The sequence below is a fragment of the Anomalospiza imberbis genome, unplaced genomic scaffold (assembly GCF_031753505.1).
Source record: "Anomalospiza imberbis isolate Cuckoo-Finch-1a 21T00152 unplaced genomic scaffold, ASM3175350v1 scaffold_52, whole genome shotgun sequence".
NCBI lineage: Eukaryota > Metazoa > Chordata > Aves > Passeriformes > Viduidae > Anomalospiza > Anomalospiza imberbis.
The window spans coordinates 865,547-881,861 of NW_027100130.1; the positions used below are offsets into that span (position 1 = coordinate 865,547).

The window sequence follows — 16,315 nt, forward strand, 5'->3', positions numbered from 1 at the left end:
CTGCCGTGCTCCCGGGACCTGGGGGATCCCCAAATCCTCAATAATCCCCAAAAATAACACCCCAAAAACCCCAAAACCCTGCCGTGCTCCTGGGACCTGGGGAGTCCCAAAATCTCAATAACCCCCACACCAAAAAAAACCCCCAAAATAACCCCCCAGGAACCCCAAAATAATCCACAAAATAACTCCCAAAAACCCCAAAATAACCCCCAATCCCCCCAGACTCCCTCAGTTTCCCCCCAAACCTCCCCTTTTCCCCTCCCCATGTCACATCCCTGCACCCCAAACACCCCCGGACCCCCCAGGAGACCCCCAAACCCCTCCCCACACCCCCTGAGACCCCCTCAATCCCCCCCAAATCCCCCAAGGACCCCCCAGTTCCCCCCAAACTCACCGGCTCAGCCCCCGCAGGGTCCCATCCCTGCACCCCAGACCCCCTAAAACCCCACCAAAATGCCCCCAAACCACCCCAAAAAACCTTCCCACACCCCTCAGACCCCCGAGACCCCCCCCAGACCCCCAAACTCACCGGCTCAGCCCCCGCAGGGTCCCGTCCCTGCACCCCAGACCCCTAAAACCCCCCAAACCACCCCAAAAACCTTCCCACACCCCCTCAGACCCCCCAGACCCCCACCCAAACCCCCCCAGGACACCCCAATTCCCCCCAAACTCACCGGCTCAGCCCCCGCAGGGTCCCGTCCCTGCACCCCTAGACCCCCCAAACCCCCCCCCCCAAACCACCCCCAAACCCCTCCCACAGCCCCTCAGACCCCCCGAGACCCCCCCCAGACCCCCAAACTCACCGGCTCATCCCCCGCAGGGTCCCATCCCTGCACCCCAGACCCCCTAAAACCCCACCCAAAACGCCCCCAAACCACCCCAAAAACCTTCCCACACCCCTCAGACCCCCCAGACCCCCACCCAAACCCCCCAGGACACCCCAATTCCCCCCAAACTCACCGGCTCATCCCCCGCAGGGTCCCATCCCTGCACCCCAGGCCCCCTAAAACCCCACCAAAACCCCCCCAAACCACCCCAAAAACCTTCCCACACCCCTCAGACCCCCGAGACCCCCCCCCAGACCCCCAAACTCACCGGCTCAGCCCCCGCAGGGTCCCGTCCCTGCACCCGAGACCCCCTAAAACCCCCCCAAACCACCCCAAAAACCTTCCCACAGCCCCTCAGACCCCCGAGACCCCCCCCAGACCCCCAAACTCACCGGCTCAGCCCCCGCAGGGTCCCATCCCTGCACCCCAGGCCCCCTAAAACCCCACCAAAACCCCCCCAAACCACCCCAAAAACCTTCCCACACCCCTCAGACCCCCGAGACCCCCCCCCAGACCCCCAAACTCACCGGCTCAGCCCCCGCAGGGTCCCGTCCCTGCACGCCACCCCCCAGGCGGCACCGCCCGTCCCCGGGGCCCCGGGGCACCACGAACGCGGGGGGGGACGGCACCCAGCCCTGGGGGGTACGGGGGGGGTCAGGGGGGCACCCAGAGGGGTCAGAGGGCACCCCAAAAGGGTCAGGGGGCACCCCAAAAGGGTCAGGGGGCACCCAGAGGGGTCAGGGGGCACCCAGAAGGGTCCCAAGAGGGTCCTGGGAAGGGGCACCCAGAGGGGTCGGGGGGCACCCAGCCCTGGGGGGGTCACAGGGTGGTCAGGGGGGCACCCCAAAAGAGTCAGGGGGCACCCAGGGGGCTCCCCAAAAGGGTCTGGGGGCACCCAGAGGGGTCAGGGGGAACCCGAAAGGGTCTGGGGGCACCCAGAAGGGTCCTAAAGGGGTTTGGGGGTATCCCAGGTGGATTGTGGGGTGTCCCAAAGTGATTTTGGGGTCCCCCAGGTGGATTTTGGAGCATCCCAGGTATATTTTGGGGTCCCCAGGTGTATTTGGGGTGCTTGGGCAGTTTTGAGGTTCCCAGCTGTATGTTGGCATGTCCCAGCTGTATTTTGAGGTGTCCCAGGTGGATTTTGGGGTGTCCCAGGTATATTTTGGGTATCCCAGCTGTATTTTGGCATGTCCCAGGTGTATTTAGGGGTGTCCCAGGTGGATTTGGGGTGCCCCAGGTGGATTTTGGGATGTCCCAGGTGGATTTGGGGTGCCCCAGGTGGATTTTGGGGTGCCCCAGCTGTATTTTGGGGTGCCCCAGCTGTATTTTGGGGTGCCCCAGGTGGATTTGGGGTGCCCCAGGTGGATTTTGGGGTGTCCCAGGTGGATTTTGGGGTGTCCCAGGTGGATTTTGGGGTCCCACCTTGCAGATGACCGTGAAGGCCTCGGGGTCCAGCACCAGCACGTCCCCGGCCTCGGTGCCCAGCACGGGACACTCGGGGGTCCCCTCGGGGCCCCCCCGCGGCAGCGCCCCCAGACATGTCACCACCGTCTGGGGACACCGGGGACACACAGGGGTCACAGAGGGGACAGGGGACACAGGGGACACACAGGGGACACACAGGTGACACAGGGGACACACCTGGTGACACAGGGGACACACAGGGGACACACAGGGGACACAGAGGGGACAGCGGGGACACAGGGGACACACAGGGGACACAGGGGACACACAGGGGTCACAGAGGGGACAGGGGACACAGGGGACACACAGGGGTCACAGAGGGGACAGGGGACACAGGGGACACACAGGGGACACACCAGGTGACAAAGTGACACAGGTGACACACAGGTGACACAGGAGGTGACACAGGAGGTGACACAGGAGGTGACACAGGTGACACACAGGTGACACACCAGGTGACACAGGTGACACACAGGTGACACACCAGGTGACACAGGAGGTGACACAGGTGACACACCAGGTGACACAGGTGACACACGAGGTGACACAGGAGGTGATACAGGTGACACACAGGTGACACACCAGGTGACACAGGTGACACACAGGTGACACAAGAGGTGACATAGGTGACACACGAGGTGACACATTGACACAGGAGGTGACACACAGGTGACACAGGAGGTGACACAGGTGACACACAGGTGACACACCAGGTGACACAGGTGACACACGAGGTGACACACGTGACACAGGAGGTGACACAGTGACACACGAGGTGACACAGGAGGTGACACAGGTGACACACAGGTGACACACGAGGTGACACAGTGACACAGGAGGTGACACAGGAGGTGACACAGGTGACACACGAGGTGACACACGTGACACAGGAGGTGACACAGTGACACACGAGGTGACACAGGAGGTGACACAGGTGACACACAGGTGACACACGAGGTGACACAGTGACACAGGAGGTGACACAGGAGGTGACACAGTGACACACGAGGTGACACAGGAGGTGACACAGGTGACACACAGGTGACACACGAGGTGACACAGTGACACAGGAGGTGACACAGGAGGTGACACAGGTGGTGACACACGAGGTGACACAGGTGACACACAGGTGACACACCAGGTGACCCAGTGACCCAGGTGACACAGGAGGTGACACAGGTGGTGACACACGAGGTGACACAGTGACACACAGGTGACACACCAGGTGACACAGGAGGTGACACAGGAGGTGACACAGGTGCCACCCACCTGTCTCTGCAGGGGCCGCCCCTTGTGCAGCGCCACGAAGGGGCCGAGCTCGGGGGGGGGCAGTGCCAGCAGCCTGGGGGGGGCAGGGGGGGCACCCATGGCACCCCCTGACCCCCCCCGGACCCCCTGGGACCCTCAAACCCCATGGGGAACCCCCCCAGACCCCCCAAAACACCTGGGGACCCCCCATTCCCCACAGGGACCCCCCAGACCCCCCTGGGACCCCCCAAACCCCACGGGACCCCCCCAAACCCCACAGGGACCCCCCTCAAAACCCCTGGGACCCCCCCCATACCCCACAGGGACCCCCCCAGGCCCCTCTGGGACTCCCCAAACCCCACGGGGAACCCCCCCAGACCCCCCAAAACACCTGGGACCCCCCAAACCCCACAGGGACCCCCCAAACCCCACGGGACCCCCCCATACCCCACAGGGACCCCCCAGACCCCCCTGGGACCCCCCAAACCCCACGGGACCCCCCCATACCCCACAGGGACCCCCCAGACCCCCCTGGGACCCCCCAAACCCCACAGGGACCCCCCAAACCCCACGGGACCCCCCCATACCCCACAGGGACCCCCCAGACCCCCCTGGGACCCCCCAAACCCCACGGGACCCCCCCATACCCCACAGGGACCCCCCAGACCCCCCTGGGACCCCCCAAACCCCACAGGGACACCCCAAACCCCACGGGACCCCCCCAAACCCCACGGGGACCCCCCCAAACTCCCTGGGACCCCCCCATTCCCCACAGGGACCCCCCAGACCCCCCTGGGACCCCCCAAACCCCACGGGGACCCCCCCAAACTCCCTGGGACCCCCCCATTCCCCACAGGGACCCCCCAGACCCCCCTGGGACCCCCCAAACCCCACGGGGACCCCCCCAAACTCCTTGGGACCCCCCCATTCCCCACAGGGAGCCCCCAAACCCCACGGGACCCCCCCAAACCCCACGGGGACCCCACCAAACTCCCTGGGACCCCCCAAACTCCCTGGGACCCCCCATACCCCACAGGGACCTCCCCTGGGAGCCCCCCCAGACCCCAGGACCCCCCCAAAGCCTGGAGCCCCCCACTCACCGCAGCGACTGCGCCGTCAGGGGCACCTCGGCCTTGTCCCTGGGACCCCCCAAAATCCGCTCACGGGGGGCTCAGGCTGCCCCCCCCCCACCCCAAAAGCACCTCAGCTTCTGGGGACGCCCCCAAAAGGGACCCGAATATTTTGGGAACCCGCCCCCTCCACCAAGAATGACCCAAATTGCCACCCAAAGTCATCCAGAATTTTTTGGGAACCCCCCCCACAAATGATCCAGATTTTTGGGTGCCCCCCAAGGACCCCAAATTCCCCCCAGAGACCCAAAATTCCCCCCAAGGACCCCAAAAATTCCCCCCAAGGACCCCAAAAATTCCCCTCAAAGACCAAAATTCCCTCTCAAGGACCTGAAATTTCCCCAAAAACCCAAAATTCTCCCCCCCACCAGAGACCCCAAGTGCCCCCCTAAAAAAACCCCAAATATTCTTGGTGTGCCCCCTAACCCCCTCTGAGACCCCAAGTGCCCCCCTAAAAAAACCCCAAATATTCTTGGTGTGCCCCCCAAACCGCCTCTGAGACCCCAAGTGCCCCCCTAAAAAAAAACCCCAAATATTCTTGGTGTGCCCCCCAAACCGCCTCTGAGACCCCAAGTGCCCCCCTAAAAAAAAACCCCAAATATTCTTGGTGTGCCCCCCAAGCCCCCGAGACCCCAAGTGCCCCCCTAAAAAAACCCAAATATTCTTGGTGTGCCCCCCAAACCCCCCCACCAGAGACCCCAAGTGCCCCCCTAAAAAAAACCCCAAATATTCTTGGTGTGCCCCCCAAACCCCCCCTGAGACCCCAAGTGCCCCCCTAAAAAAACCCCAAATATTCTTGGTGTGCCCCCCAACCCCCCCGAGACCCCAAGTGCCCCCCTAAAAAACCCAAATATTCTTGGTGTGCCCCCCAAACCCCCCCACCAGAGACCCCAAGTGCCCCCCTAAAAAAACCCCAAATATTCTTGGTGTGCCCCCCAAGCCCCCCCTGAGACCCCAAGTGCCCCCCTAAAATAACCCCAAATATTCTTGGTGTGCCCCCCAAACCCCCCCCAGCTATTTGAAGCCGCCCCCCCCCCCAAAAAATTCGAGGACCGACCCCTCCCCACCTCAAATCCTCCAACATCTCCTTCAGCGTCTGGGGTCGATCTGATCCTACAGACGCCCACCCCCCAAAATAAAAAACAACTTCAGGATGACTGAACCCCCCCCCTCCCCGGGCAGAGCGGGGGGGGGGGGTCTCAATTTGGGGAGGGGTCCCCCCCAAACCCTCTGTGTCCCCCCCCCACCTGCTCGGCCTGCAGCCACAGGTCCCTCTCGAGGGGCTCGGGGGGCCGGGGGGGCAGCGAGAATTTGAAGAAGGGCCGCAGGTTCCGGTAGACGTAGAGCGCGGGGCCGGCGGCCACGACCACCGCGGGACCCCCCCCCGGGCCCCCCCCGGAGCCCCCCGAGCCCGCAAAGGTGGGGCCGAACGCCCCCAGCCCCGCGGGGGCTTCGGGCAGGGCCAGGCTGGAGATGGAGCCCGCGCCCCTCACCACGGCCAGGCGGGGCCCCCCCGGCTCGCGGGGCACCCCCACCACCAGCTGGGGGGGGGGGAAAATTGGGGGGAGGGGGGGGTCAGGGTGGGGAGACCCCCAGAGAACCCCCCCGGAACACCTCAGGGACCCCCAGAGCTCCGCAGAGCCTCCAGAGAACCCCCCCCCCAAAAAAAACACACCAGTGACCCCCACCACCAGCTGGGGGGGGGGGGGGGGTCAGGGTGGGGAGACCCCCGGAGAACCCCGGGACCCCCCCCAGAACAAAGCAGGGACCCCCCCCCGAACACCCCAGGGACCACCCAGAGCTCCCCAAAATACCCCAGGGACACCCCCCCCCAAGAACACCCCAGAGCCTCCAGAGACCCCCCCCCCCAGAAAACACCAGGGACCCCCAAAACACCCCAGGGACCCCCCCCAAAACAGACCAGGGACCCCCCCCAAACAGACCAGGGACCCCCCCCAAAACAGACCAGGGACCCCCAGAACACCCCAGGGACCCCCCCAAAACAGACCAGGGACCCCCAGAACACCCCAGGGACCCCCACCACCAGGTGGTGGGGGATTGGGGAGGGGGTCAGGGTGGGGAGACCCCCGGAGAACCCCAGGGATCCCCCCAGAGCCCCTCAGGGACCCCCCCCCAAATCAGAATCACCTTGTGGTCGCCGTCTCCATGGAGATCAACCAGCGCTGAAAGGGGGGGGGGGGGGAGCTCAGGGGGGGGACCCCGGGGGGCTGCGACCCCCCCCCCCCTCAGGGACCCTCCCCCACACCCCGGGGAACCCCCCCAAAAGGGATCCCCCCCTTCCCCACCCAGGGGGAGTCAGTCAGCGACCCCCACCCTGAGACCCTCCCCCACCCACAGCCCCCCAAAACCAGCAGCCCCCCCCCCACACACCGCCCCCCCTTACCCAGAGACCCCCCCAAACCCCCCAACCCCAAACCCCATACCCTGAGACCCCCCCTCACCCCCAGCCCCCCCAAACCCCCCGCCCCCCCCTCACCCCCAAACCCCCCACCCTGAGACCCCCCTCAAACCCCCAAACCCCTCAAACCCCCTCACGACGTCCCGCCCCCCTTCACCCAGAGACCCCCCCCCCTCAGCCCCCCCAAACCCAGAGACCCCTCCTCACCCCAGCCCCCCCTCACGCCCCCCCCTCACCCATGCACCCCGGGAAGCTGCACAGCCCGGCCAGGGGGTCCTCGTGAGCCTCCAGCCATAACGAAGCGCTGCGGGAGGGGGGCCAAGCGTTGAGGGGGGGGCGAATCCGGACACCGGGACCCCCCAAAACCCCCCAAAAACCGCCCCGAGCCCGCCCCTCCCCCACCTCTCCTCAGCCGCCGCCATCGCGTTGCCACGGCAACGCGGGGACTTGCCGCCCGGAAGTGACGCTCTCCGTGTAGCTCCGCCCACCGGCGCTGTAGACCAGTGAGATTTGCCGTTTCTTTGGCCACGCCCCCTGCCAGGACTCCGCCATCTTTGTAGTTCCGCGGCTGGCGGCGTCGCCACGTGCGCTTTACGTACGGGTGACGTCACCGCGCCGCGCCTGCGCGCTGCCCCTTTCCGCTTTGGAGACGCCGTGGTGCGGACGCGCTCGGGGGGTTCGGGGGAATGTGGGTTTTTTGGGGGGGGATTTGGGGCTTTTTAGGGGGTTTTGAGGGGATGTGGGGCTTTTGGAGGGGTCAGAAGGGCGGGGATGGGCCGGGGGAGGGAGATGAGGCGGCTTGAGGAGGTTTTGACGAGCCTGGGGGGTCTTGGGTTGTATTGTGAGGGGGGTCCGGGGGTTATTTGGGGGTCAGAGGGGGCTGAGGCGCCGTGGGGGGGTCCTGAGGGGGCTGTGAGGCCTTGAGGCGGTCGGGGTTATTTGGGGGAAGGGTTTGGGGGGGCTTAGGAAGGCCCAGGGGTCTTTGGGGGGACCCTCGGGGAGGGAGAGACAGAGGAAGGAGGAAATTCGGGGGGTTTTCCCCCGTCCAAAATAAGAGAGAGGAGTGTCTGGAGACCCACAAAATTCCTCCCCAATTTTCCCATCGTGGAGGGAGCAGCACCACCCCCTCCCCCCCAACCCCCTGAGGGTCTCCCCTTTATTTTTGGCCTGTGGGGACCCCCCCCGTAACCCCCCAAATCCCCCCCCGCAGCCGCCACCATGCAGCTCTTCATCCGCGGCCAGACCCTCCTCACCCTCGAGCTCTCCGGCTCCGAGAGCCTCGCCCAGATCAAGGTGAGCCCCCAAATTCTGGGCGTCCCCCTCCCCAGTCCTCATCCCCCCCCGCGATTTTGGGGTGCTGACCCCCCCCTCTCTGTGCCCCCTCCCCAGGAGAGGGTGGCCGAGCTCTCGGGGGTGCCCCCCGAGGAGCAGGTGCTGCTGCACGCCGGGACCCCCCTGGACGATGAGGCCGCGCTGGGGCAGAGCCCCCTCCCCGAATTCACCACCCTGGACCTCTCCACGCGCCTGCTGGGCGGTAATTCCGGGGGTGGGGGCCGCTAATTACCGCGGCGTTAATTAGCAAAACAACCCCCCCCCAACACCCCGATTTCCTTCCTCCCCCAGGGAAGGTGCACGGCTCCCTCGCCCGCGCCGGCAAAGTGAGGGGCCAGACCCCCAAGGTGAGCGCTGAGGGGGCTCCCCCCGGCTTTAGGGGACCCCCACGGGGCTTGGGGACCCCGCCAGGGTTTGGGGACCCCCCCTGACCCCCCACATTTGATCAGGTGGCCAAGCAGGAGAAGAAGAAGAAGAAGACGGGGCGGGCCAAGCGGCGCATGCAGTACAACCGGCGCTTCGTCAACGTGGTGCCCACCTTCGGCAAGAAGAAGGGTCCCAACGCCAACTCCTGAGGCCAATAAAGGGATTTGGGGTCAATGCCCGGCATTCTGGGGCTTTTCGAGATTTTTTTGGTGCTTTTCTGGGGTTGTTCTATTTTGTTTTGAAGTTGGTTGTGAAGTGTTCAGCGTGGTTGGGGGTGAAGCTGGCCTAGACGGGGTTAACAGAGGTTCCCGAGCAGCTGACGGGGTGGGTAATTAGAGGGAGGAGCTTAATGAGCGTTAATTTGGAGTCGGCTAATGAGAAGGCGCTGTCTGGGGAACGATTCTCTCTGGGGGAGGCGGAGAGAGCCGAGCGCTGCCGGAAATACCCGAGTGCGGCGGGGGGCGGGGCTGAGGGAGCCGAACGATGACGGACACATCCGAGTGCGGCGGTGGGCGGGGCTGAGGGAGCCGAGCAGCGACGGAAATATCCGAGTGCAGCGGGGGGCGGGGCTGAGAGAGCCGAACGATGACGGACACATCCGAGTGCAGCGGTGGGCGGGGCTGAGGGAGCCGAACGATGACGGAAATACCCGAGGCAAGCGCGAAAACAGCCGGAAACACCCGATTGGTGGAGGAGGGAGCCGAAAAGCCGTCGCGAGAGTTAATTGATCGCTCCGAACCCTTCGGAGCGGTACCGGGAATCGCCGAACGAATTCCGGTGGAGCCAAACCACCCCCAAAACTCCCCCGGGGTTGCCGCTCACGGCCTCAGCCGCCAGGGGGCGCCCCTCACCCCTCGCGTCTTTTCGCGCCTTTCCCTCCCCTCACGCTCACGCCCCGCCCCCTTTCCCGGCATGCCCTGCGCGCTATTTAAGCGCCCGTGAGGGAGCACGGCGGCCATTTTGTCCCAACAGCGGTAGGTGGAGCATGGTTGCGATTCTTTTCAGGCTGGGGGCTGAGGGGAGATGTGAAGGGATATCAGGGGGGTAGGGGCCTCTATAACCGCCTTCCCTCTCCCATGGCTGATAGAAAGCAGCCCGGAGCCCCCCGGCGCCGTTCCCCTCATGGTTCGGCCGCTAGGTCCGTCCCTGAGGGGTTCCATGAAGGGGCCGCGCTTTCCCCAGGGGCTGCTCGGGGATGAGTCTACCACAGACCTGTGCTGATGGCGCGGTGAAGACTTTAAAGTTCTCTGAGGGCTCGTCCTGCCCCGGCCTGGGGGTTGGCCGTCTTATAATTGCAATATTTTTTGTCTCTAACGCTTTTTTTTGTTGTTTGTTTCCTTTTTAGTATTTTTACCCACGAAATGGTTCTTGTGCCTGAGGTGAGTCCTTTTGGGTTTAATAACCTGGATTTTAGGGCAGAACGGGCAGCAGTGCTGCGGGGATGAACACCCTGAACTCTCTCTTGCTGATGGGTCGGTGGAGAAGCTTCTGGAACGGTCTGAGTGGCACTGACCCAAGAGGGGGGTCCAGATCGCTTGGGGGGGACGTTTTAGACCCTCATGGGGGGGATCAGACCCACGTGGTGGGGGTTTAACCTTTTGGAAGAGTTTAGAGCGTTTGTAGAGGTCTGGATCCACTCCTGATCCTCACCCTGGGATTTAAAGCCTCGTGGAGTTTAAATTTAAAATTCAGAAGGGTTTGCTGTGTTAAAATCGCTTTTTAAAGGATTTTTTTTCTTGTTTTTAGGGCGTGAGCCATGGCGGCTCAGGTGAGTCTGGGGGTTTGGGGAGGGGATTTTGGGTTTTTTTCGGGGTCTCCCCTGCCGAGGATGAAGCGATACCGCCCCAGACTGAGCCCTGTGACTGAGCGGTTCCCCCTGAGGCTCTGGGGGACCCCGGGAGGTTTTGGGGGGGTCCGTGGTGCGATTTTGGGAGTCCTCGGTTGTGGAGGGATTTTTGGGGGGATCCTAGAGGAGTGTGAAGATTCTGAACCCTTAAATTCCTTCCAGCAGCTCTTGGATCGTGGCATCCTCATCCGCGGGTTCTCCGTGGCCCCTCCCCAGGTGAGACCCCCCGCCTTTTTTTTTTTAATTCGGGGAAAAATGTGGGATTTCCTCCTCCAAACTCCCTCCCTCCGAGCCCCTTGTGGTGCGGGTTTTGGGGTCCCCCCACGTCTGTGGCTGTTCGGTGAGGAGTGACAATGACAAGCATATGGCTGAGGGTCCCTGATGCCACGTGAGCGCTGAGAGCAGCTGGGCGGGGCCCCGCCGTCCCCTCATTAGTGGGAATTTAATTAAATAACCGCTGTCCTTTGATATTCTGCAGCGGGAGAGGCCTCAGGCAAGGGATGACCCTCGGGCCACCATGAAGTGACCATAAAGAGCCCACCTCAGGTCAGAGCCTCCCCCAATCCAAAGTGCTCACACTGGGCCCTGCAATTACCTAATGAATTGAAATTTAATTAAACACTATTAATTTCTGTTTCACAGCGGGAGAGGTTTTAGCCCAGGGGTGACCCTCGGGCCACCATGAAGTGACCACAAAGAGCCCACCTCAGGTCAGAGCCTCCCCAAACCCCCCCAAAATCCCCCCCAGTCCCCCCAGTCCGAAGCGATGACAGCCCGAGCTGGAGGACGAGTCCGATGGCAGCTCCCAGTTACCAAAGCCCTGATCGGATTTGGGGAGGGGGCTGCACCCCCCCCCCGCGGGGGTCTGAGCCCCCCCCTGACCCCCCATTTCCTCCACAGCCTCGGGAGCTGCAGATCCCAACCGGATGGTGAGGGCTGGGGCGCTCGAGGTGGGGTTTGGGGGTTCTGGGTTGGGGTTTGGGGGTCCTGGGGTGGGGTTTGCGGGGCTCAGGGTGGGGTTTGGGGGCTCTGGGTAGGGTTTCTGCTAATGGAGTGGGATTGGGGGGGTCCCAGGATGGGATTTGTGGATGATGGGATGGGGTTGGGGGTCCCTGGGGTGGGATTTGGGATCATGGGCTGGGGTTTAGGGGTCCCGGCCCCCCATGAGGAAACCCCCACGTGTCTGACCCCCCCGCGGGGCCCAGGACCTGCAAAGGTGGAACCCCCTGGAGCCCCCGGGGGGAGAAGAGGACGGAAAGTCCCAGCGGGGACGGTCTGAGGGGGCCCGGAGCCGGGATTTGGGGGGCATTTGGGGGATTTTGGGGTGTCACCCTGACTGTTCCCTATTTCCATTACAGGATCTGACCCAGTTCTGCCCCCGGGGGGGTCCTGAGCAGGGTGACCCCGACCCCCGTGGGATCCCATCCCACATTTGGAAAAGAGCCGGGGTAAATTCTCTTCCTGAGGGGGAATCGCTCGCCCGGGGGCAGTTTGGGGTCCGTGGGGGGGTCCCTTGGCTGGGATCTGCACCCCCCCCATTGGGGTGACCCCCTCCAGGGACGGTTTGGGGTAAATTCGGGGGTTTTGGGGTGGGTTTGGGGCGATCAGGGCCCCCCAGGGGTGATGACCCCATGAATCTCGTTCGGCTGAAGCTGCTGCTGACAACCCCAGGACTGACCCGGGGGGGCTTCCCCCCTTTTCGGGGTCCCCAAATTCCCCGAGGACCCCCCCTGACACCTCCCCCCTCTTGTGTCCCTTCCCTGCAGGTGACCGAACCCCAGGACAAACCTGGAGCCAGGTATGCAAATGAGGGGGTGTGGCCTAATCGATGACATCACCAGCGATGTCATCCACGTGGGGAGCCCCCCAGTTTTGGTGATGATGTCACTAGCTCACTTTGACCCCCCTGAAAACACCCGAACACCTGAAAAATTGGGGTGGGGGGCCCGGGGGGGGTCCTGGGGAGCAAGGGGACGCCCTAAAGCCCCTCCCCCCTTTGCTGTCCCACAGGTGCTGCGAGAGCGCGGGGCGCAGGTGAGCGGGGTGGGGAGGGGATGGGGTGTGGGGAGGAGATTTGGGGGGTGGGGAGGGGATTTGGGGTTTGGGGAGGAGATTTGGGGTTTGGAGGAGGTTTTGGGGTTTAGGATTTTGCGGTGTGGGAAAAGGATTTGGGGTTTAGGGAGGAGATTTGGGGTTTGGGGAGGAGATTTGGGGTGTGGGGGGGGATTTTGGAGTGGGGAGGGGATTTGGGGTTTGGAGGAGGTTTTGGGGTTTAGGATTTTGAGGTGTGGGAAGAGGATTTGGGGTTTGGGGAGGGGATTTGGGGTGTGGTGAGGGGCTTTAGGCGCTTGTGGAGGGGATTTGAGATGTTGAGAGGGGGGTTTGGGGTGTGGGGAGGGAATTGGGGGGTGCGGGGTTTTGGGATTTGGGAGGAGATCAGAGGGTGTATGGTTTTGAGGTTTGGGGAGGAGGTTTAGGATTTGGGCAAGAGATTTTGGGGTGTGGGCAGGGGGTTTGGGGTTGGGTGGGATTTGGGGTGTGGGGAGGAGATGTTGGGCGTTTTCTGAGGAGGGGATGTTGGGGGTTTGGCACAGGGGATTTCGGGGGGTTTTTTTGGGGTCTCCCCTGCCGAGGATGAAGCGATACCGCCCCAGACTGACCCCTGTGACTGAGCGGTTCCCCCTGAGGCTCTGGGGGACCCCGGGGGGTTTTGGGGGGTTCCAAAGGGGGATTGAGAACGGATTTTGGGGGATCCTGGAGGGCTCTAACCCCTTGGATTTCTTCTTGCAGCTCTGGGATCGCGAGAGTTTCATCAACACCAATAAAATTCACTGTTTTTGATCAAAACCAGAATTTGTGGTTATTTGGGGAGGGGGGACCCCAGGTGAGGGGATGGGGGGGGGGGTCGCACACCTGAGCCCCTCCGTGTCCCTGCCCGGTGACAAAACCAGCCCAGGAGCCCACATCCGGAGCTGGAACTCGTTTTTTGGGTGATTTGGACGATTTTGATGATTCCCAGGTCCCTCCTGTCCCCCCAAAACCCCCCGGGGATGGGGGGAGCCCCCAGCGCCCCCCAAACCCGCAGCGTTGCCGTGGGGGGCTGGGGCGGGGCCCCTTGATATGCAAATAAAGAGTTTTTTTATGCTAATCAGGCACGGCGTATTCTGATTATTGAATAGGTGTGGTTATGCTAATGAGAAACGGCATCGGTTACTAAGGGGCGTGGTACATGCAAATCAAGGTGCTCGTTCGTCCAATCAGATCACGCGTGAAAGGCCCTGGGGCGGGGCTTTTGGGCGGTGGCGCGAGGCCGAGCGAGGGGCGGAGTTATGTAAATTAAAGGGTTGAGACCATGCAAATTACCGACACGGATGAGCCAAGGGCCTCATGGGAGCACAAATTTGGGGAGATTTTCGGGATTTTCGGGGTCGGGGCGTGCGGGACGCGGGCGGGAGGCGCGGGCTGCGGCGGGGAAGGAGGCCGGGAGCGGCGCGGAGCGGCCGCGGCGGCGGCGCGGGGGTGTCCGTGAGGTGCGGGCGGGCCGGGCGGCGGCGGGCGCGGGGCGGGGCGGGGGCCGGTATCGCTTCTCGGCCTTTTGGCTAAGATCAAGTGTAGTATCTGTTCTTATCAGTTTAATATCTGATACGTCCTCGATGAGAGGACTTCATATTAAACGGATTTTTGGGCTCGGGAGTTGGACCCGGAGCTTGCTCCCTCCGCTCCGCGCATCGTCCCGGTATTGCAGTGCCTCCGGGAACGGTGCACCCCCACGGGGACCTCACACGGTCAAAGACAGATCCCAGACTGGGTTACATCGCGATTGCATCGCGATAGCGGCCCCATCGTCCCGGTATTGCAGTGCCTCCGGGAACGGTGCACCCCCACCCCCCACCAGGGATTGGAAATTGGGTTATATCGGGATTGGAAATTGGGTTATATCGGGATTGGATCGCGATACCGGCCCCATCGTCCCGGGATTGCAGCGCCTCCGGGAACGGTTGAATTGCGGTGAAGAATCAAGACCCCACAATTCCTATAGAGATTCGAAGGGACGGTATGTTTATTTAGCGCTGGACGCATGTGAGGGATCTTTTCCCTTCAAAGGACATGCCTGCCCCTGAAAACTGCCGATCCTTTTTTATTACTCTGGCTAATTTACATATGCATAGAATTTCACCATAGGCTCATGCATATTCATTCTGATTGCGGTTACACTTGCAGCCAGTTTCACTCGTGCTCAGTTTTGTCAGAAAGTACAGAGAGAACTCCTGGGTCGCTCTGCGCTGCCTGTTTCAAGGTCTGAGGAGTGTTTCTTATCTCTTATCTCATCTCTTTGGCTTGGAAATTTGCGTTCTTTCTCCTTAGCTGAGGCAGTTGTGCTAGTGCTGCAGTTACCAGACTAAACAGCAGATTTTACTTATGTTAGCAAGCTCAAAGAGGCACATTTCACCTAAATCCACATGGATTTCTACCCCGTTACATCTTTACTCGTCTCATCCCCCCCTTTCTCTGATGGTAAGTAAATTCTTTTACTTAATGCAAATCCTTACATTACTAAGTGTCCCTTAACGCTTTACTGTGCATATCGGACCTACTGGGCACCATTGCAATAGCACAAGGAGTCCTCAAGCGTACACAGCCTTTGCTAGTATACACAGGCAGAGTTTTTCTGATCAGTGACTGGATGAATCTCACAGTGGCAGAGACTTCGTTCAGTGTCAGGACACGCATCCTGACACTGGCAGTGTTCATATTAATAGCACACGTTAATAGCATTGCTTTATCCCAGTTGTTCCCTAGGAGCACAAGGTCCTAAGTTTACTGTCTGCCACTTCTCGTTCACCTTTCGTGCCCATACTTTATGTTCTGAGGGGTGGAGCACCATTTTTCACGATTTCAGCAGCGGCATTGCGTACGGCAAGTACAAAGGCAGCGGCCACATTAGAAACAGGATCACAGGTCAGATTTCTTTATATAATCCGCAAAGTTACTATAGCCTACTAGGATTGGAACTTTCTCTCAGAATCCATCGCATTATCCTGGACAATCTTTCAAATTTCAGTTGGAAAATTACTGCCACCTCCTCCTGTATGATCAAAGCTGCTGTTGCCTGCATCCAAAAACCGTGCTTGTGTAAAGGTGAAAGTCAAAGACACGGTATTTTGAACCATACTAAGCACTTCTACTATGAACTTGTGCTCTTGGACCCCGGCCTTTTAGGGATAACCCTGAATCCTTCACAGGCGCCATTTCCAGCCTCATCCCCCCGACAGACATCATTTGATGGTGATCCCTTTGAGCATCGTCACTGTTTCACTCTCACATGCTCCATTTCCCTCTCAGCTGCCCCTGGAACCCTTCACAGGCGCCATTTCCACCCTCATCACCCTCACGGACATCATTTCACCCTCACAGGCTTCATATTTCCCCCTGATCCCCCTCACGGGTCGCATTTCCCCCCCAGGAGCCCCTCCAACCCCTCACAGGCTCCGTTCTCACCCTCATCCCCCTCACAGGCTCGAGTTTCCACTTTCATGGTGTTTATAAACGCCAGTCACTTGTTCCAAAAACATTTAGAAAAGTTTAATAAAAATAGAATGGTTATAAAAATAATACAAGTGTA

General features: G+C 61.6%; 2 protein-coding genes and 5 non-coding genes across 7 annotated transcripts in view; 6 read left to right on the forward strand and 1 right to left on the reverse strand.

The window, feature by feature from the left end:
- The window catches only part of LOC137467121 (ubiquitin-like FUBI-ribosomal protein eS30 fusion protein), a 24,607-nt gene extending 15,578 nt beyond the window's left edge, over window positions 1–9,029 (forward strand). The window contains exons 2-5 of the mRNA XM_068178682.1: window positions 8,305–8,381; window positions 8,478–8,622; window positions 8,712–8,767; window positions 8,870–9,029. Coding sequence (XP_068034783.1) covers window positions 8,307–8,381; window positions 8,478–8,622; window positions 8,712–8,767; window positions 8,870–8,995 — 402 coding nt within the window. The 5' untranslated portion in view covers window positions 8,305–8,306 and the 3' untranslated portion in view covers window positions 8,996–9,029. The remainder of the gene's footprint in view (window positions 1–8,304; window positions 8,382–8,477; window positions 8,623–8,711; window positions 8,768–8,869) is intronic.
- BBS1 (Bardet-Biedl syndrome 1) lies at window positions 4,636–7,808 on the reverse strand. The gene is given in 7 exon segments (XM_068178677.1): window positions 4,636–4,678; window positions 5,737–5,767; window positions 5,770–5,782; window positions 5,917–6,210; window positions 6,818–6,852; window positions 7,325–7,392; window positions 7,491–7,808. Coding segments are annotated over 7 exon segments (504 nt in total). The 5' UTR covers window positions 7,511–7,808.
- A 1,250-nt stretch (window positions 9,030–10,279) lies between the features above and the next one.
- On the forward strand, window positions 10,280–10,353 carry LOC137467168 (small nucleolar RNA SNORD26). Its single transcript, XR_010995431.1, has one exon. It is a non-coding gene; the product is annotated as a small nucleolar RNA SNORD26 (small nucleolar RNA).
- Window positions 10,354–10,664: 311 nt separating this feature from the next.
- On the forward strand, window positions 10,665–10,732 carry LOC137467162 (small nucleolar RNA SNORD31). Its single transcript, XR_010995426.1, has one exon. It is a non-coding gene; the product is annotated as a small nucleolar RNA SNORD31 (small nucleolar RNA).
- Window positions 10,733–11,850: 1,118 nt separating this feature from the next.
- On the forward strand, window positions 11,851–11,976 carry LOC137467163 (small nucleolar RNA SNORD22). The gene has a single exon (XR_010995427.1). It is a non-coding gene; the product is annotated as a small nucleolar RNA SNORD22 (small nucleolar RNA).
- Window positions 11,977–13,316: 1,340 nt separating this feature from the next.
- LOC137467161 (small nucleolar RNA SNORD31) lies at window positions 13,317–13,384 on the forward strand. Its single transcript, XR_010995425.1, has one exon. It is a non-coding gene; the product is annotated as a small nucleolar RNA SNORD31 (small nucleolar RNA).
- Window positions 13,385–14,271: 887 nt separating this feature from the next.
- LOC137467166 (U2 spliceosomal RNA) lies at window positions 14,272–14,462 on the forward strand. The gene has a single exon (XR_010995429.1). It is a non-coding gene; the product is annotated as a U2 spliceosomal RNA (small nuclear RNA).
- The last annotated feature ends 1,853 nt before the right edge of the window (window positions 14,463–16,315 follow it).